This window comes from Pristiophorus japonicus, chromosome 4, assembly GCF_044704955.1.
Source record: "Pristiophorus japonicus isolate sPriJap1 chromosome 4, sPriJap1.hap1, whole genome shotgun sequence".
NCBI lineage: Eukaryota > Metazoa > Chordata > Chondrichthyes > Pristiophoridae > Pristiophorus > Pristiophorus japonicus.
Window position 1 is genome coordinate 316,086,871 of NC_091980.1, and position 21,196 is coordinate 316,108,066.

A 21,196-nucleotide genomic window follows, 5' to 3' on the forward strand; every position below is an offset into this window, starting at 1 on the left:
TTCCTTTGTGTTTAGATGGTTGAGGGTGATGTAATTGAGCTGTATAAAATAACAATGATTTGCTAGGGTAGCTAGAGAGAGAAAGTATTTCCTCTGGTGGGGGGAATCCAGAACTAGGGGCATCACCTTAAACTGAGAGGCTGGTCTGAGGGATCCGGACATTGGTGTGTGGGGAATGGGAGTCGGTGCAGTGTCCTGTGCCTGAATGTGGGCAGTTTGGGCTCACGATGTATTTGGACTGTGGACAGCCTTTCCAGCTCAGCTCAGCAACATTGCAGGTTTGATCACCTGCTCACCCCATCCACACCATTGGTCACTTGACACGTCCATCCTGGGGAAGCCCCACCCTCTCACTCCCACCATTGGTCGCCCGCCATGTCCATCCTGGGGACGCCCTGCCATTGGTCGCCCGGCATGTCCATCCTCGAGATGCCCCGCCCTCACACTCACCATTGGTCGGCCGACATGTCCATCCTCGAGATGCCCCGCCCTCACATTCCCGCTATTGGTCACGGACATGTCCATCCTAGGGACACCCCGCCCTCTCACTCCTGCCATTGGTCGGCCGACATGTCCATCTATGAGATGCCCCGCCCTCACACTCGCCATTGGTCGCCTGACATGTCCGTCCTCGAGACGCCCCGCCCTCGCACTCTATTGGTCGTCCGGCATGCCCATCCTCCTGACACCCCCAGAGTAACTGGAACAGGAAGAGATACTTCGTTACCAAGTGAATGATCCTGACTGTCGATCTTCCAGCATATTCCCATAATTGCCAATAATTTTATAATTAATGAATGAAAGTTTGCAACGAAAATGGAAAATCATATATTTTTCTAATGCCCCTATGATGTTCTTCTCCTGGATTTGCTGGTGGCAGGGTCCTGGGGATTAATCCTTCATTCCTGGAGACTATGGGGCAATCGTGGAGGAGTTGGCAACCCCACTAAGGAGCTGACTTGGTTTGAAGCGGTGAGAATTGTGACTGCGTGTGAATGTGAAAATACAAGTGCCTGTTGTTTCCGCAGAACATTCAGAAGGAGCTTGACAAGTACAAGGCGCTGGTGATCGCTGCGAACATGAGCAGCCGGGAGTTCCTGCACACAGACAGTGCCGAGGCCCAGGAGCTGCAGCACAAGCTACACCAGGTGAACGGCAACTGGAACAGGGCATCGCAGGGGCTGGAGCAATGGAGATCGTCCTTACGGAGCGCCCTGCTGCAGTGCCAGGTAACGGGAGCTGGCGGGACCCTCTGAACTCTGACCGCCCCCCAACGCGCAGTGCCAGGTAACGGGGCCTGTCCAGACCCTCTGAACTCTGACCCCGCCCTCTCCGCATAGTGCCAGGTCATGGGAGCTGTCAGGACCCTCTAAACTCCGACCACCCCCTGTGCAGTGCCAGTTAACAGAGACTGTCCGGGACCCTTTGAACTCTGATCCACCCCACGCAGTTTCTCCTCATCTCAGTCCTAAATGGCCTACCCCTTATCCTAAGGCTATGTTCCCTGGTTCTGGACTTCCCCAACATCGGGAACATTCTTCCCGCATATAACCTGTCCAGTCCCGTCAGAATCTTATACGTTTCTATGAGATCCCCTCTCATCCTTCTAAACTCCAGTGAATACAGGCCCAATTGATCCAGTCTCTCCTCATATGTCAGTCCTGCCATCCCGGGAATCCGTCTGGTGAACCTTCGCTGCACTCCCTCAATAGCAAGAACGTCCTTCCTCAGATTAGGAGACCAAAACTGAACACAATATTCCAGGTGAGGCCTCACCAAGGCCCTGTACAACTGCAGTAAGACCTCCCTGCTCCTATACTCAAATCCCCTAGCTATGAAGGCCAACATACCATTTGCCTTCTTCACCGCCTGCTGTACCTGCATGCCAACTTTCAGTGACTGATGAACCATGACACCCAGGTCTCGTTGCACCTCCCCTTTTCCTAATCTGCTGCCATTTAGATAATATTCTGCCTTTGCCCCCAAATTGGATAGCCTCACATTTATCCACATTATACTGCATCTGCCATGCATTTGCCCACTCACCTAACCTGTCCAAGTCACCCTGCAGCCTCTTAGAGTCCTCCTCACAGCTCACACTGCCACCCAGTTTAGTGTCATCTGCAAACTTGGAGATATTACACTCAATTCCTTCATCTAAATCATTGACATATATTGTAAATAGCTGGGGTCCCAGCACTGAGCCCTGCAGCACCCCACTAGTCACTGCCTGCCAGTCTGAAAAGGACCCGTTTATCCCGACTCTCTGCTTCCTGTCTACTAACCAGTTTTCTATCCACGTCAATAGATTACCCCCAATACCACACGCTTTGATTTTGCACACCAATCTCTTGTGCGGGACCTTGTCAAAAGCCATTTGAAAGTCCAAATACACCACATCCACTGGTTCTCCCTTGTCCACTCTGCTAGTTACATCCTTAAAAAATTCCAGAAGATTCGTCAAGCATGATTTCCCTTTCATAAATCCATGCTGACTTGGACCGATCCTGTCACTGCTTTCCAAATGCGCTGCTATTTCATCCTTAATGATTGATTCCAATATTTTCCCCACTAGTGATGTCAGGCTAACCGGTCTATAATTACCCGTTTTCTCTCTCTCTCCTTTTTTAAAAAGTGGTGTTACATTAGCTACCCTCTAGTCCATAGCAACTGATCCAGAGTCGATAGACTGTTGGAAAATGATCACCAATGCATCCACTATTTCTAGGGCCACTTCCTTAAGTACTCTGGGATGCAGACTATCAGGCCCCGGGGATTTATCGGCCTTCAATCCCATCAATTTCCCCAACACAATTTCCCGCCTAATAAGGATATCCTTCAGTTCCTCCTTCTCACTAGACCCACTGTCCCCTAGTACATTTGGAAGGTTATTTGTATCTTCCTTCGTGAAGATAGAACCGAAGTATTTGTTCAGTTGGTCTGCCATTTCTTTGTTCCCCATTATAAATTCACCTGAATCCGACTGCAAGGGACCTACATTTGTCTTCACTCATCTTTTTCTCTTCACATATTTATAGAAGCTTTTGCAGTCAGTTTTTATGTCCCCTGCAAGCTTCCTCTCGTATTCTTAGTTTCCCCCTCTTAATTAAACACTTTGTCCTCCTCTGTTTAATTCTAAATTTCTCCCAGTCCTCAGGTTTGCTGCTTTTTCTGGCCAATTTATATGCCTCTTCCTTGGCTTTAACACTATCCTTAATTTCTCTTGTTAGCCACGGTTGAGCCACCTTCCCCGTTTTATTTTTTACTCCAGACAGGGATGTACAATTGTTGAAGTTCATCCATGTGATCTTTAAATGTTTGCCATTGCCTATCCACCGTCAACCCTTTAATTATCCTTTGCCAGTCTATTCTAGTCAATTCACACCTCATACTGTCGAAGTTACCTTTCCTTAAGTTCAGGACCCTAGTTTCCGAATTAACTGTGTCACTCTCCATCTTAATAAAGAATTCTACCATGTTATGGTCATTCTTCCCCAAGGGGTCGCGCACAACAAGATTGCTAATTAGTCCCTTCTCATTACACATCTACCCAGTCTAGGATGGCCAGCTCTCTCGTTGGTTCCTCGACATATTGGTCTAGAAAACCAACCCTAATACACTCCAGGAAATCCTCCTACACCACATTGCTACCAGTTTGGTTAGCCCAGTCAATATGTAGATTAAAGTCGCCCATGATAACTGCTGTGCCTTTATTGCACACATCCCTTATTTCTTGTCCTAGCTCCCTAAATTCATCTCGCAGGACCTCATCCCGTTTTTTACCTATATTGTTGGTATCTATATGCACCACGACAACTGGCTGTTCACCCTCCCTTTTCAGAATGTACTGCACCCGCTCCGAGACATCCTTGACCCTTGCACTAGGGAGGCAACATACCATCCTGGAGTCTCGGTTGCGGCCGCAGAAATGCCTATCTATTCCCCTCACCATCGAATCCCCTATCACTATCGCTCTCCCACTCTTTTTCCTGCCCTCCTGTGCAGCAGAGCCAGCCACAGTGCCATGAACTTGGCTGCTGCCCTCCCCTGGTGAGTCATCCTCCTCAACAGTACCCAAAGCGGTGTATCTGTTTTGCAGGGGGATGACCACAGGGGACTCCTGCACTACCTTCCTTGCACTGCTCTTCCTGTTGATCATCCATTCCCTATCTGGCTGTGGACCCTTTACCTGCGGTAAGACCAACTCACTAAACGTGCTATTCACGTCATTCTCAGCATCGTGGATGCTCCAGAGTGAATCCACCCGCAGCTCCAAGGTCCGTCAGGAGCTGGAGGCGGATACACTTCCCACACATGTAGTTGTCAGGGACACCGGAAGCGTCCCTGACTTCCCACATAGTACAGGAGGAGCATAACACGTGTCCGAGCTGTCCTGCCATGACTTAACCCTTAGATAAACTTAATTTGGCAACAACAATGCTAAAGGTTGCTTACTGATCGAGAAAAGAACAAAGAAAAACTACTTACCAATCACTTACCCCCTTGGCTGTGGCATCACCTTTCGATTTCCTCCTACTTCTTTTTTGCCTTCTCTCCCTGCTGCAGCTGCACAAGCCACGCCTCTCCGACTCATCACGATGGGCCTTTTTATAGGCCTCCCCACGCTGTCGGGACCCTCTGAACTCTAACCCCCCGCCCCGCGCAGTGCCAGGTAACGGGGCCTGTCGTGACCCTCTGAACTCTGCCCCCCCTCCCATGCAGTGCCAGGTAACGGGGCCTGTCGGGACCCTCTGAACTCTAACCCCCCCTCCCATGCAGTGCCAGGTAACGGGGCCTGTCGTGACCCTCTGAACTCTGCCCCCCCTCCCATGCAGTGCCAGGTAACGGGGCCTGTCGGGACCCTCTGAACTCTGCCCCCCCCTCCCATGCAGTGCCAGGTAACGGGAGCGTTCGGGACCCTCTGAACTCTAACCCCCCGCGCAATGCCAGGTAACGGGAGCGGTCGGGATCCTCTGAACTCTGAACTCTGAACCCCCCCCGCCCCCTCTCCCTCCCCCGCGCAGTGCCAGGTAACGGGGGCTGTCGGAACTCTCTGAACTCTGAACCGTCCGCCCCCCGCCTCGCGCAGTACCAGGTAACGGGTGTCTGTCGGTACCCTCTGAACTCTGACCAACTACTGCATTGCCTGGTAACTGAGGCCAAACAGGCACTGACCCTTGCTGGGTGAAGGAGATAGGGAGGGGGTGAGGAGGCCACAGGGGGATTTGAACATGAGGATGAGAATTTTAAAATCAAGGCATTGCCAGACTGGGAGCCAATGCGGGTCAGCGAGCACAAGGGGTGATGGGTGAGCGGGACTTGGTGCGAGTTAGGACACGGGGCAGTGAGCACAGGGGGTGATGGGTGAGCGGGACTGGGTGCGAGTTAGGACACGGGACAGTGAGCACAGGGGGTGATGGGTGAACGAGACTCGGTGCGAGTTAGGACACGGGGCAGTGAGCACAGGGGGTGATGGGTGAGTGGGACTGGGTGTGAGTTAGGACACGGGGGCAGTGAGCACAGGGGGTGATGGGTGAGCGGGACTGGGTGTGAGTTAGGACACGGGGCAGTGAGCACAGGGGGTGATGGGTGAGTGGGACTGGGTGCGAGTTAGGACACGGGGACAGTGAGCACAGGGGGTGATGGGTGAGCGAGACTCGGTGCGAGTTAGGACACGGGGCAGTGAGCACAGGGGGTGATGGGTGAACGAGACTCGGTGCGAGTTAGGACACGGGGCAGTGAGCACAGGGGGTGATGGGTGAGTGGGACTGGGTGCGAGTTAGGACACGGGGACAGTGAGCACAGGGGGTAATGGGTGAGCGGGACTTGGTGCGAGTTAGGACACGGGGACAGTGAGCACAGGGGGTAATGGGTGAGCGGGACACGGTGCGAGTTAGGACACGGGGCAGTGAGCACAGTGGGTGATGGGTGAACGGGACTGGGTGCGAGTTAGGACTCGAGGCAGTGAGCACAGAGGGTGATGGCGAGTTAGGACATGGGGCAGTGAGCACAGAGGGTGATGGGTGAGCGAGACTCGGTGCGAATTAGGACACGGGTCAGCGAGCACAGGGGATGATGGGTGAGCGGGACTGGGTACGAGTTAGGACACGGGGCAGTGAGCACAGGGGGTGATGGGTGAACGGGACTCGGTGCGAATTAGGACACGGGTCAGTGAGCACAGGGGATGATGGGTGAACGGGACTGGGTACGAGTTAGGACACGGGGCAGTGAGCACAGGGGGCGATGGGTGAATGGGACTCGGTGCGAATTAGGACACGGGTCAGTGAGCACAGGGGATGATGGGTGAGCGGGACTGGGTGCGAGTTAGGACACGGGGCAGTGAGCACAGGGGGTGATGGGTGAACGGGACTGGGTGCGAGTTAGGACACGGGGCAGTGAGCACAGCGGGTGATGGGTGAACGGGACTAGGTGCGAATTAGGACACGGGGCAGTGAGCACAGTGGGTGATGGGTGAATGGGACTGGGTGCGAGTTAGGGCACAGGGGGTGATGGGTGAACGGGACTGGGTGCAAGTTAGGACACGGGACAGTGAGCACAGCGGGTGATGGGTGAACGGGACTGGGTGCAAGTTAGGACACGGGACAGTGAGCACAGCGGGTGATGGGTGAATGGGACTGGGTGCGAGTTAGGGCACAGGGGGTGATGGGTGAACAGGACTGGGTGCAAGTTAGGACACGGGACAGTGAGCACAGCGGGTGATGGGTGAATGGGACTGGGTGCGAGTTAGGGCACAGGGGGTGATGGGTGAATGGGACTGGGTGCAAGTTAGGACACGGGACAGTGAGCACAGCGGGTGATGGGTGAACGGGACTCGGTGCGAGTTAGGACACGGGGCAGCAGAGTTTTAGATGCACTGAAGTTTACGAAGGGTGGGAGGTGGGTGGCTGGTCTGGAGAGCGTTGGAATAGTCAGGTCTGGAGCTAACTAAGGCACGGATGTGGTTTCAGCAGTAGGTGGGCCGAGACAGGGGAGAGACGGGCGATGTCACGGAGGTGGAAGTCGGTGGTCTCTGTGATGGAGAGGATGTGGGGTCAGCAGGCCGACTCCAGGTTAAATAGGACGCCAAGGTTGTGAGCGGTCTGGTTCGACCTGAGACAGCTTAATCGATGCTTGAGCACCCAGCCCAACCAGTCCGCCTCGCACAACTGCGACGCTCCTTACACTGATCTTCAAGATCAGCTGGTCATTGAGCGTATTTGCTGTCTGGGATCTTAAATGTGGGACAAAAGTAAATTCATTGCTTGCAACGCACTGAATAGGAAATGTAGATATGAAAATTCTCCCTTTCTTTATAGCTGTCAAAGGTTCGACTAACAGCAATGGACTTGAAATGAGTCGGGTGCAATTTGTTTGATGATGAAAGAGCAAGGTCCATCTAGTTAACCATCCTGGTGCGAATGGCTCAGCCAATCCCTGGCTGAACACGTGGCACCCCACTCGTTTACTTTCAGTTACATTTCTTCTCATGTGGTGCTTTTTTCTTCCCGCTGCAGGATTTCCATTGTACCACTCGATCACTGCTGTTGTGGCTGGCCAACTGTGAGAGCCGGCGCGGCTTGGTGCAGCTCACTGAGCCAGGACTTGGTCTGCAGACTCTGACACAGCACCGCAAGGAGCTAATGGTAAGCGATGGATGTCAATCGGGCAGCATCAGTCCCACTGACCTCTCCCCATAGCCCAGTATCAGTCCTACTGACCCCCTCTCCCTATAGCCCAGTATCAGTCCCACTGACCTCTCCCCATAGCCCAGTATCAGTCCCACTGACCTCTCCCCATAGCCCAGTATCAGTCCCACTGACCTCTCCCCATAGCCCAGTATCAATCCCACTGACCCCCTCTCCCCATAGCCCAGTATCAGTCCCACTGACCTCTCCCCATAGCCCAGTATCAGTCCCACTGACCTCTCCCCATAGCCCAGTATCAGTCCCACTGACCTCTCCCCATAGCCCAGTATCAGTCCCACTGACCTCTCCCCATAGCCCAGTATCAGTCCCACTGACCTCTCCCCATAGCCCAGTATCAGTCCCACTGACCTCTCCCCATAGCCCAGTATCAGTCCCACTGACCCCCTCTCCCCATAGCCCAGTATCAGTCCCACTGACCTCTCCCCATAGCCCAGTATCAGTCCCACTGACCTCTCCCCATAGCCCAGTATCAGTCCCACTGACCCCCTCTCCCCATAGCCCAGTATCAGTCCCACTGACCTCTCCCCATAGCCCAGTATCAGTCCCACTGACCCCCTCTCCCCATAGCCCAGTATCAGTCCCACTGACCTCTCCCCATAGCCCAGCAACAGTCCCACTGACCTCTCCCCATAGCCCAGTATCAGTCCCACTGACCTCTCCACATAGCCCAGTATCAGTCCCACTGACCTCTCCCCATAGCCCAGTATCAGTCCCACTGACCTCTCCCCATAGCCCAGTATCAGTCCCACTGACCTCTCCCCATAGCCCAGTATCAGTCTCACTGACCTCTCCCCATAGCCCAGTATCAGTCCTACTGACCCCCTCTCCCTATAGCCCAGTATCAATCCCACTGACCCCCTCTCCCCATAGCCCAGTATCAGTCCCACTGACCTCTCCCCATAGCCCAGTATCAGTCCCACTGACCTCTCCCCATAGCCCAGTATCAGTCCCACTGACCTCTCCCCATAGCCCAGTATCAGTCCCACTGACCCCCTCTCCCCATAGCCCAGTATCAGTCCCACTGACCTCTCCCCATAGCCCAGTATCAGTCCCACTGACCTCTCCCCATAGCCCAGTATCAGTCCCACTGACCCCCTCTCCCCATAGCCCAGTATCAGTCCCACTGACCTCTCCCCATAGCCCAGTATCAGTCCCACTGACCCCCTCTCCCCATAGCCCAGTATCAGTCCCACTGACCTCTCCCCATAGCCCAGTATCAGTCCCACTGACCTCTCCCCATAGCCCAGCAACAGTCCCACTGACCCCCTCTCCCCATAGCCCAGTATCAGTCCCACTGACCTCTCCCCATAGCCCAGCAACAGTCCCACTGACCTCTCCCCATAGCCCAGTATCAGTCCCACTGACCTCTCCCCATAGCCCAGTATCAGTCCCACTGACCTCTCCCCATAGCCCAGTATCAGTCCTACTGACCCCCTCTCACTATAGCCCAGTATCAGTCCCACTGACCCCCTCTCCCCATAGCCCAGTATCAGTCCCACTGACCTCTCCCCATAGCCCAGTATCAGTCCCACTGACCCCCTCTCCCCATAGCCCAGTATCAATCCCACTGACCTCTCCCATAGCCCAGTATCAATCCCACAGACCTCTCCCATAGCCCTATATCAACCCCACACTTTTGAGGGTTGTAAATCTGTGGAATTCGCTGCCTCAGAGCACTGTGGAATCTGGGTCATTGAATAGATTTAAGTCAGAGATAGACAGTTTCTTAACCAATAAGGGGTTATGGGGAGTGTGCTGAGAAGTGGACCTGAGCCCATGATCAGATCAGACATGATCGTATTAAATGGCGGAGCAGGCTCGAGGGGCCGTATGGCCTACTCCTGCTCCTATTTCGTATGTTCTTACGTTTTTATGGTCTGCGCATAATTACGCTCACTGGCACTGAGAGTGCGTGAAGCAAAAGCAATTGGGCTCTCCTCCCCACTACGTAGTACATGAGAGATCACTGCCCCAACCCCATATGGAGAGGCATCACATGCTAGCTTGAACTCCTTAGATATGTCATAGTGAACTAACATGGTGCTCTCTACCAATTTGCTTTTACACTCCTTGAATGCTGTATCGCATTCTTCTGACCACTTCCAATGGACCTGTTTTTTCAATAGGTCATTCAGTGGATGTACACTGTAGCCAAATTTGGTAGGAACTTCCCATAATCGTTGAAAATTCCCCAAAATGATCGAAGTTCAGTGACTTTCTTGGGAGTGGGTGCGTTTCTGATTGCATCCAGTTTTCCCTTGGTTGGATGTAAACCATCTTTGTCTACTCTGTACCCTAAGTACTCCACTAACTTATTAAATAACTCACACTTGCGAGCAGACACTCGTACTCTGTGCTTCTCTAGCCGTTTGAGCACTTCATGCAACACGCTATTATAGATTTGCCTGTTTGGTGGTGAAATGAGTATGTCATCTAAATAACATCCTATCCCTTTAATGCCTTGCAAAATCTGGTTCATCACCCCATGGAATATGGCGGGGGCGGAAGACACTCCAAACGGTAGCCTATTAAATTGATATAGGCCTAGATGAGTATTTATATTCAAGCATGACTTGGACTCCTCATCTAGTTCAAGTTATAAGTAGGCATTTGTAAGATCTAACTTTGAGAAGATCTGACCATCTGTCAGTGTTGTGAACAAATCTTCTATATTGTGCAATGTATTGGAGACATTACCCTCTAGAACCTGGTTTACGGTTACTTTATAATCACCTCACAATCTTACCTTACCATCGGACTTAGGTACAACAACAGTGGGTGTAACCCAATTACTTAGATCTATCTTAGAGATAATGTTCTCAGTTTCTAGTCTTTTGAGTTCTTGCTCAACTTTCTCCTTAAGTGCATATGGTAAGGGACGTGACTTGCAATAAACCGGTCTAGCGTCCTTCTGTACGCCTTGGATCGGGCTGCCTGTTTTGCAGAATACCTTTGGCCGCTTGAGGATAGGTGGTGGGTGGAGCAGAGGACAAGGTGAGGCCGGGAGCTGCACAGACGAGGTGGTTCTCACTAGTGAGAGGACACCAGGGGAGAGGGCACTGAGGAGGAGACTAAGCACGAGGGTGAGGGAAAGGCGGACCTGGACCAGACGAGGGATGAAGAAGCTGAGCGCTCCAGCAGGGAAGTTGGGAGAAGCAGCGCAGGCGAGACCTTGATGACGTTCCTCGAACCCCACTTGATAGCACCGCCTCATCGCCGACACCCAGCCCTTCCCACTTGCGCGATGGCCAGTTCCCCCACGGGGCCACAAGAGCACGCCGTCTGTGTCTGACATCGAGGAGGCTGCGGAGATGTGCCCCGGTTCCCTGTGAGGCAGGGTTGATGTTGGGCCAGGACTGAGCAGAACTACAGTGGTCCGTGCTGTAAGACATTTCCTTTTGGGACGTCACAGGTTTAAGATTCTGACCCGAGAGTTATAAGTGAGTAATTGACACAAACGCAGGCTCCGACTTAACTCGATTTTGAGACGTCAGAGACCAAGGGTTACAATACAATGCGCATCACCCATTAACACATGTTGCGGATAGGATACACATACGATCACCCACAGATGATCAATTCGTGTTGATTGTCGGTTCTTTGGGCCAACCGACCAAGTTACACCCTCCTTCCGCTCGCAGCTCTATCCTCGTGGTGAGCTGACTGGCCTGGTCACCTCTTCCGACTGCAGTCTGATCCTCTTCGGCAAGATGACTGGCCAAACCACCTCCTCCGACTGCAGTGAAGATATCTTTTTGGCCCTTGCCTTTTATTCTTCTCAGTAAATCACTCTGGATACTGCAAAGGGGTGTTCCCTCCTTTCTCCGGTATATGGGAGGAGCTGATCGAGTTGACATTCTTCAATTGTGTTCTGAGTCTACTGGTTATTGTCAGTTTTTAACGTCTTTGTCTCTATCAGCCTCGATGTCACTTGAACAATGTCTGAGAGGGTTGTAAAGTTTGCAGAGGTGATCAGCAACACAGTATGCATTGTATAAAGGTTGTTGACTGGTGTCCTGTCTTGCAAGTTTCCTTTCAGTTACTAATGTCTTGATTGTCTCCTTTCAGTTACTAATGTCTTGATTGTCTCCTTTCAGTTACTAATGTCTTGATTGTAGCAATGTGACCTCACTCTGCGATCTCATCAGGAGACAAGGTTATTCTCAATGTTTCAGATCAACAAGTTTAAAGAGATTTACCCACGAACACGTCTTTCAGTCTCAAGGCATGCTGGTCCATTAAAATTCGGTCAAGCATATTTACAACCAATCTTAATCAGCAAAATAATTTTTGCTGCAGTGCCCGAGAAGGAGCATCGCAGGTATTTCCGCCATCTGGGGCCCATCAACCACAATTTGAGCCTGATCAAGGTGGAGACAATTGGGCGCAAGATGGACACCCTTTGCCAGCTGGTTGTATGGGGTGCTCTTATTTAACCAATAAGGGAATTAAGGGTTACGGGGAGCGGGCGGGTAAGTGGAGCTGAGTCCACGGCCAGATCAGCCATGATCTTGTTGAATGGCGGAGCAGGCTCGAGGGGCTCGATGGCCCACTCCTGTTCCTAATTCTTATACTGCTTGATGACATCATCCTTCGATACAAATCACGTTTCAACACGAAAAATCTCATTCCAATCCAGCTTCAGTGATCCAACCAATTTCTACCTATCATGGCAGGCTACTACTAAGAGAGGCAAGCTCTGAAACTTATCCCTGTGTTTCACCAGGACGGTGATACGTCCTACCACAGGGATTTGCTCTCCTGCGTAGCCCCGCAACTTTATTTTCGACTTCTCCAGTGGAAAATCACTCAACTTGTTGAGATATAGCGATTCCGGTACTATGCTCACGGATGCATCAGTGTCAATTTCCAAGGGTATCCTGGTTCCTGCAATGTCTACTTGGATGACGATACATCGCGAATCATTGTTAGATACCCCATTATTCCTACACGCGTGGCCATCTGGACTCTGGCAATGTCAGCGGTGTGCTTGAAATTTACCTTGGATTTTTAGCTATGTTGCAAAACAAAACCTCTCAAAGTCTCCCTGTTGGTTGGCAGGAATCATCCTCCAACAAAAATTTCAGCTCGTGTATCCAGAAATCCTATCCTCATCGCCAGTGTGATATATTCTTTATGACATCACAAACACACTCATGCACAAGATAGCTAGCTCTACAGGAACTTGTGATCCTTTTATTATATACATCAGCGGTTGCATTACCACAGTAATCCACTAGGTGGAGAAGTAGTCCACTATATTACACTGCTCTCTTCCCCCATAGTCCCGTAACAATCGCAAACTAATCCCACTGCCCCGCTCTCTATAGCCCTGTATCAATCCCAAACTAATCCCACTGCCCCGCTCTCTATAGCCCTGTATCAATCCCAAACTAATCCCACTGTCCCACTCTCTCCCCATAGTCCCGTAACAATCGCAAACTAATCCCACTGCCCCGCACTCTCCCCATAATCCGGTATCAATCCCCAAACTAATCCCACTGTCCCACTCTCTCCCCATAGTCCCGTAACAATCGCAAACTAATCCCACTGCCCCGCACTCTCCCCATAACCCGGTATCAATCCCCAAACTAATCCCACTGCCCCGCTCTCTCCCCATAGCCCTGTATCAATCCCCAAACTTATCCCACTGTCCCACTCTCTCCCCATAGTCCTGTAACAATCGCAAACTAATCCCACTGCCCCGCACTCTCCCCATAACCCGGTATCAATCCCCAAACTAATCCCACTGTCCCACTCTCTCCCCATAGTCCCGTAACAATCGCAAACTAATCCCACTGCCCCGCACTCTCTCCCCATAGTCCCGTAACAATCGCAAACTAATCCCACTGCCCCGCACTCTCCCCATAGCCCTGTATCAATCCCCAAACTTATCCCACTGTCCCACTCTCTCCCCATAGTCCCGTAACAATCGCAAACTAATCCCACTGCCCCGCACTCTCCCCATAACCCGGTATCAATCCCCAAACTAATCCCACTGTCCCACTCTCTCCCCATAGTCCCGTAACAATCGTAAACTAATCCCACTGCCCCGCTCTCTCCCCATAGCCCTGTATCAATCCCCAAACTTATCCCACTGTCCCACTCTCTCCCCATCGTCCCGTAACAATCGCAAACTAATCCCACTGCCCCGCACTCTCCCCATAACCCGGTATCAATCCCTGCTCCCATATGGGGACAGACTCATTTCCTCAGACACGGTGTGCAATGCTGCTCCCCCACACATTTGACCGCTGACCAGGAGGCCCCCTTTTCCTCCCCTTGCCCAAACGCCCTAACAAGAGGATGGGAATGTTGGTTGCAGAATCTGAAGGCAGAGATGTTGGAGAGGCAGCCCCAGGTGAACGCCCTGGAAGACATCTCCAGGCAGCTGCTGGTGGGTGGAGAGGGAGCCGAGCGGATCGAGGCTAAGGAGGAGATCCATGTGATCAGGAACAAACTGAAGCTGCTGCTCAGGGAGATAGCTGAGGACCTGCGCATCATGGACGAGAGGCTGGTGAGTGAGCACGGCGGGTGGGGGGGGGCAGTGGTGGGGACGGGACTGGCCTGGGTGGGTGGGTGTGTACGGGAGCTGGGGTGGTGGGGCAGGTTGGGGCGGGGATGGGGCACAGTGGTGGGGGCGCGAGGTGGGGGTGCTGGGGGCGTTGCATGTCCGTGTTTTCTATTTGATACCCTCCTTTATTTCCTTAGTTAGCCACGGATGGTTATCCTTTCTCTTACAGCTTTTCCTTCTCAATGGGATGTATTTTTGTTGCGAATTATGAAATATCTCCTTAAATGTCTGTCACTGCTCATCAACCGTCCCATACTTTAATCTATTTTCCCAGTCCACTTTAGCCAACTCTGCCTTCATACCTTTGTAGTCTTCTTTATTTAAGCTGAAGACACTGGTTTGAGATCCAACTTTCTCAACCTCCAACTGAATTTGGAATTCAACCATGCTATGATCACTCATTCCTAGAGGATCCTTTACTAGGAGATCATTTATTAATCCTGTCTCATTACACAGTACCAGGTCTAAGATAGCCTGCTCCCTGGTTAGTTCCGCAACGTACTGTTCAAGGAAACTATCCCGGATACACTCTGTGAACTCCTCCTCAAGGCTACCCTAGCCAATTTACTTTGTCCAATCAATATGAAGGTTAAAATTGCCCATGATTATTGCCGTTCCTTTATTACAAGCCTCCATTATTTCTTGATCTATTCTCTGTCCAACAGTGTAGCTACTGTTAGGGGGCCTATAGACCACGCCCACCAGCGACTTTTCCCCTTATTATTCCTTATCTCCACCCAAACTGACTCAACATCTTGATCTTCTGAGCCAATATTGTTTCTCACTAACGCACTGATCCCATCCTTTATTAACCGTACTACCCCACCTCCTTTACCTTTCTGTCTGTCCTTCCGAATTGTCAAATACCCTGAATATTTAGTTCCCAGCCTTGGTCACTTTGCAACCACGAATCTGTAATGTCCATCAGATCAAACCCATTTGTATCTATTTGTGCCATTAACTCATCTATTTTGTTATAAATGCTGCGTGCATTATAAAGAGCTTTTAAATTTGTTTTTTTACCATTTTACCCTGCTTTGACCCCACTTTCTGATTCACCTTTATGTTTATACATTCTGTCCCTTCCTGGCACGCTCTGGTTTTTATTTCCCCCAGTGCTACCTTGCTCTATTGCCTTCTCCTTATTCTTGAACTTTTAAAAATTTCCGCTCACCTGGATCCTCTCCCCACCTCCCGCCCTGCCACTAGTTAGTTCAAAGCCCTCTCTACAGCCCGAGTTATTTGACTCGCCAGGACCCTAGTCCCAGCACGGTCTAAGTGGAGCCCGGCCGAGCTCCCTCTTACCCCAGTACAGGTCCCAGCGTCCCACGATCCAAAGCCCATTTCTCCCACACCAGTCTTTGAGCCACGTGTTTAACTCTCTGATCTTATTGACCCTATGCAAATCTGCTCGTGGCTCAGGTAGTAATCCAGAGATTATTACCTTTGTGGTTCTGCTTTTTAATTTATTCCCTAACTGCTCATAATCCCTCAGCAGAACCTCTTTGTTAGTCGTTGGTACCCACATGGACCGTGACAACTGGATCTTCCCCCTCCCACTCCAAGTTCCTCTCCAGCCCAGAGGAGATGTCCTTAACCCTGGCACCGGGCAGGCAACACAGCCTTCGGGACTCACGCTCCCGGCTGCAGAGAACTGTATCTATCCCCCTAACTATACTGTCTCCTACCACTACAACATTTCTTTTTACTCCCCCCACTTGACTGGCCCCCTGTACCATGGTGCTGTGGTCAGTTTGATCATCCTCCCTGCAGTCCCTGCTCTTGTCCACACGAGGAGTAAGAGCCTCGAACCTGTTAGACAAGAGCAAGGGCTGAGGCTCCTCCATCACTCCATCCTGAGTCCCCATACCTTCCTCACTCGTAGTCACACCCTCCTGTCCCTGACCATGGACCAAATTTGAATTAATTACTCTAATTAGTGTGACTAGCTCCTGGATCGCGGCGTCCAGGTAACTGTCCCTCTCCCTGATGTGTGGCAGTGTCTGAAGCTCGGACTCCAGCTCATCAATACTGAGCCGAAGTTTCTCGAGCTGCAAACACTTGCTGCAGATGTGGATCACTGTGGACCTCAGTGGTGTCCACCAGCTCCCACATGTTGCAGCACTGACACATCACCTGCCCTGCCATCTCTAATGCATTTAGTTAATTAGATTTAGTTTTTAGTTATTAATCCTGTTCCCTAATTTAAGGCCCTTAATTTAAAGCAAGTAAAGAGAGAGAAAAACTCACCAACCAATCACTTCCCTGCCTTCCTGTGGTATCGAATGTTGTTGCCCTGTTCCCCTGTGTGGCCCCCCTGTGGCCCGCTCGTGCTGCTCCCTGTCGCGGCTGGCTGCTTGCTGCTTTATCCCCGTTACCGGTGATAAAGCTCAGGTCGGGAAGGCACGCTGGGAGGTTGGCAAAAGAACCAAAGGCGACATTCCAAAGATTCTCAGGAGGTTGTGAACCTTTGGATGCTGAGTCTCTGAATATATTCAAGATTTTTGGACTCTGAGGAATCCAGTGATATGGGGATTGGACGGGAAAGTGTTGAGGTAGAAGATCAACCATGATCTTATTGAATGGCGGAGCAGGCTCGAGGAGCCGTATGGCCTACTCCTGTTCCTATTTCACATATTCTTATTCCAATTCTCCATTGACTTTCTCTTTTAAGGATACAAGCGCCATGATCTCTGTCGATGAATTGGATTTTTCCAACATTCCGAAGACCAGCACGCCCCTGCGGTACCAAGCGGTAAGTGCCAGACACCAGAGGTTCGGGCATGGGAAACACATTTCACTCTCTGTCATTCTAAACAAAGACATACTGACACTCGGCCAGCGACCCTCATACACTGTGGTCATCGTGTAGGGAGCAGCGCCGCTATTTTACACACAGCAAGATCCCAGTGACAGCACTGAGGTGGAGGAACAATTAAGTTGGTTGAGGGATATTGGCCAAGACTCCGGGGAGATCTCCTCTGCTCTTCTTCAAAATAGTGCCGCGGGATCTTTTACCTCCACCCGAGAGGGCAGTTGTGGACCTTTGTTTAACATCTCATCCGGAACAGGACACCTCCGACAATAATACTCCCATAATCATAGAATGGTTACAGCACAGAAGGTTGCCATTCAGCCCGTCGAGCTCTGCAATAGACCTTCAGTTAGTCCCACTCTCCTGCCCTTTCCCCGGAGCACTGCAATTCTTTTTCCTTCAGATTCTTATCCAACTCTCTTTTGAAGGAAAAAATGGAGTCTGCCTCCACCACCCTCTCAGGCTGTGCATTCCAGATCTTAACCACTCGCTGCGTAAAAATGTTTTTTTCTCATGTCGCCTTTGGTTCTTTTGTCAACCACCTTAAATCTGTGCCCTCTGGTTCTCGACCCTTCCACCAATGGGAACAGTTTCTCTCTCTACTCTGTCCAGACCCCTCATGATTTTGAACACCTCGATCAAATCTCCTCTCAACCTTCTCTGCTCCAAGGAGAACAACCCCAGCTTCTCCAGTCTATCCCCGTAACTGAAGTCCCTCATCTCTGGAACCATTCTCGTAAATCTTTTCTGTTCCCTCTCTAAGGCCTTCACATCCTTCCTAAAGTGTGGTGCCCAGAATTGGACACAATACTCCAATTGTGGCCAAACCAGTGTTTTTCAAGGTTTATCATAACTTCCTTGCTTTTGTACTCTATGCCTCTATTTATGTGGTGCCCAGAAATGGACACAATACTCTGGTACTGGCCGAACCAATGTTTTATACAGGTTCATCATCATTGTCACTTTTGTACTCTTATACTTTTATTCATGAAGCCAGGCTCTTGTAAGTTTTTTAATCGTTTTCTCAACCTGTCCTGCCACCTTGAATGATTTGTGCACACATACCCCCAGGTCTCTCTGTTCCTGCACCCCCTTTACGTTTATGTGTCCCTCTGCTCATTCTTTATACCAAAATGCATCACTTTGCACTTTTCTGCGTTAAATTTCATCTGCCCCGTGCCCGCCCATCCCACCAGCCTGTCTATGTCTTCCTGAAGTCTATCACTATCCTCCTCACTGTTCACTATGCTTCCAAGTTTTGTGTCATCTGCAAATTTTGAAATTGTGCCCTGTACACCCAAGTCATTAATATACATAAGAACATATGAAATAGGAGCAGGAGTAGGCCATACGGCCCCTCGAGCCTGCTCTGCCATTCAATAAGATCATGGCTGATCTGATCATGGACTCAGGTCCACTTTCCCTGCCCACTCCCCATAATCCCTTATCCCCTTATTGTTTAAGAAACTGCCTATTTCTGTCTTAAATTTATTCAATGTCCCAGCTTCCACAGCTCTCTGAGGCAGTGAATTCCACAGATTTACAACCCTCAGAGAGAAGAAATTCCTCCTCATCTCAGTTTTAAATGGGCGGCCCCTTATTCTAAGATCATGCCCTCTAGTTCTAGTCTCCCCCATCAGTGGAAACATCCTCTCTGCATCCACCTTGTCAAGCCCCCTCTTAATCTTATACATTTTGATAAGATCACCTCTCATTCTTCTGAATTCCAATGAGTAGAGGACCAACTTACTCAACCTTTCCTCATAAGTCAACCCCCTCATCTCCGGAATCAACCGAGTGAACCTTCTCTGAACTGCCTCCAAAGCAAGTGTATCCTTTCGTAAATATGGAAACCAAAACTGTACGTAGTATTCCAGGTGTGGCCTCACCAATATATCAAGAAAAGCTGTGGTCCCAGTACCGAGCCCTGGGGAACACCACTGTATACCTTCCTCCAGTCCAAAAAACAACCGTTCCCCACTACTCTCTGATCCCTGTCACTGAGCCAATCCCGTATCTATGCTGCTCCTGTCCCTTTTATTCCATGGGCTTCAACTTTGCTGCAAGCCTGTTGTGTGGCACTTTGTTGAACACTTTTTGGAAATCCATGTACACCACGTCAACTACATTGCCCTCATCAACCCTCTCTGTTACCTCATCAAAAAACCCGATCAAGTTGGTTAAACAGGATTTGTCATTAACAAATCCGTGCTGACTTTCCTTAATGAATCCACACTTTCAAGTGACTGTTAATTTTGTCCCTGATTATTGTCTCTAAAAGCTTCCCCATTACCGAGGTTAAACTGACGGGTCTGTAGTTGCTGGGTTTATCCTTACACCCTTTTTTGAAGAAGGGTGTAACATTTGCAATTCTCCAGCCCTCTGACACCGCCCCCGTATCTAAGGAGGATTGGAAGATTATGGTCAGTACCTCCGCGATTTCCACCTTTACTTCCCTCAGCATCCTGGGATGCATCCCGTCCGGTCCTGGTGACTTATCTACTTTAAATACAGCCAGCCTATCTAGTACCTCCTCTTTATCAATTTTTATCCCATCCACTATCTCCACTACCTCTTCTATCACTATGTCTATGGCAGCATCTTCTTCCTTGGTGAAGACAAAGGCAAAGTACCCATTTAGTACCTCAGCCAAGCCCTCTGCCTCCCTGTGTAGGTCTCCTTTTTGATCCCTAATCGGCCCCACCCTCCTCTTACTGCCCGTTTACTATTTATATACCTATAGAAGACTTTTGGATTCCCTTTTATGTTGGCTCCCAATCTATTCTCTCACTCTCTCTTTGTCCCTCTTATTGCCTTTTTCACTTCCCCTCTGACCTTTCTATATATAGCCTGATTCTCAGATGTATTTGCTAACCTGACATCTGTCATATGCACACTTTTTCTGCGTTATCTTACTCTCTCTCGTTCGTCATCGAGGGAGCTCTGGCCTTGGTTGCCCCACCTTTCCCCTCGTGGGAATGTACCTCAACTGTTCCCGAACCATCTCCTCTTTAAAGACTGCCCATTGTTCCATTACAGTTTTGCCGCCAATCTTTGATTCCAGTTTATTATTCCCTCCCTATCTCTCTAATCTCCTCCAGCCCCCCCCCCCCCCATGTCTGCGCCCCTCTAATTCTGCCCTCTTGACCATCCATGATTATAATCGCTCAACCATCGGTGGCCGTACCTTCTGTTGCCTGGGCCCCAAGCTCTGGAACTCCCTCCCTAAACCTCTCCGCCTCTCTACCTCTCTTTCCTCCTTCAAGACGCTCCTTAAAACTACCTCTTTGACCCAGCCCTGCCCTAATTTCTCCTGATGTGGCTCGGTGTCGAATTTTTAAATCTCATAATGCTCTGTGAAGCGCCTTGGGACCTTTCACTACATTAAAGGCGCTATATAAATTCAAGTTAATGTTGTTTACCCAAGCCAGATCCGTTCTCATCCCACTGAAATTGGCCTTCCCCCAGTTAAACATTTTTACACTAGATTGCTCCCTATCCCTTTCCATTGCTAATCTAGACCTTATGACACTATGATCACTGTTCCCTAAATGTTCCCCTACTGACACTTGCTCCCCTTGACCCAGCTCACTCCCCAGAACCAGATCCAGCAATGCCTCCTCCCTCGCCCGATCGGAAACATACTGATCAAGAAAGTTCTCCTGAAGGCACTTCAGAAATTCTTCCCCCTCTCTGCCCTTTACACTATTACTATCCCAGTCTATATTAGGATAGTTGAAGTCCCCCATTATCACTGCTCTAAAGTTCTTGCACCTCTCTGTAATTTCTCTGCAAATTTGCTCCTCTATATCTTTACCACTATTTGGTGGTCCATAAAAAGAAAGACTTGCATTAATATAGTGCCTTTCACGACCACCGGACGTCTCAAAGCGCTTTACAGCCAATGAAGGACTTTTGGAGTGTAGGCACTGTTGTAATGCAGGAAACATGGCAGCCAACTTGTTCACAGCAAACTCCCACAAACAGCACTGTGATAATGACCAGATAATCTGTTTTTGTGATTTTGATTGAGGGATAAATATTGGCCAGGACACCGGGGAGAACTCCCCTGCTCTTCTTCGAAATGGTGCCATGGGATCT

The 21,196-nt window shown here is 50.3% G+C and overlaps 1 protein-coding gene across 1 annotated transcript in view; it reads left to right on the top strand.

Moving 5' to 3' along the window:
- LOC139262805 (nesprin-2-like) overlaps positions 1-21,196 on the top strand; it is a 121,016-nt gene that overhangs the window by 87,485 nt on the left and 12,335 nt on the right. Inside the window, exons 15-18 of the mRNA XM_070877958.1 lie at positions 1,029-1,229; positions 7,515-7,643; positions 14,032-14,223; positions 16,955-17,035. Of these exons, the coding sequence (XP_070734059.1) occupies positions 1,029-1,229; positions 7,515-7,643; positions 14,032-14,223; positions 16,955-17,035 (603 nt within the window). The remainder of the gene's footprint in view (positions 1-1,028; positions 1,230-7,514; positions 7,644-14,031; positions 14,224-16,954; positions 17,036-21,196) is intronic.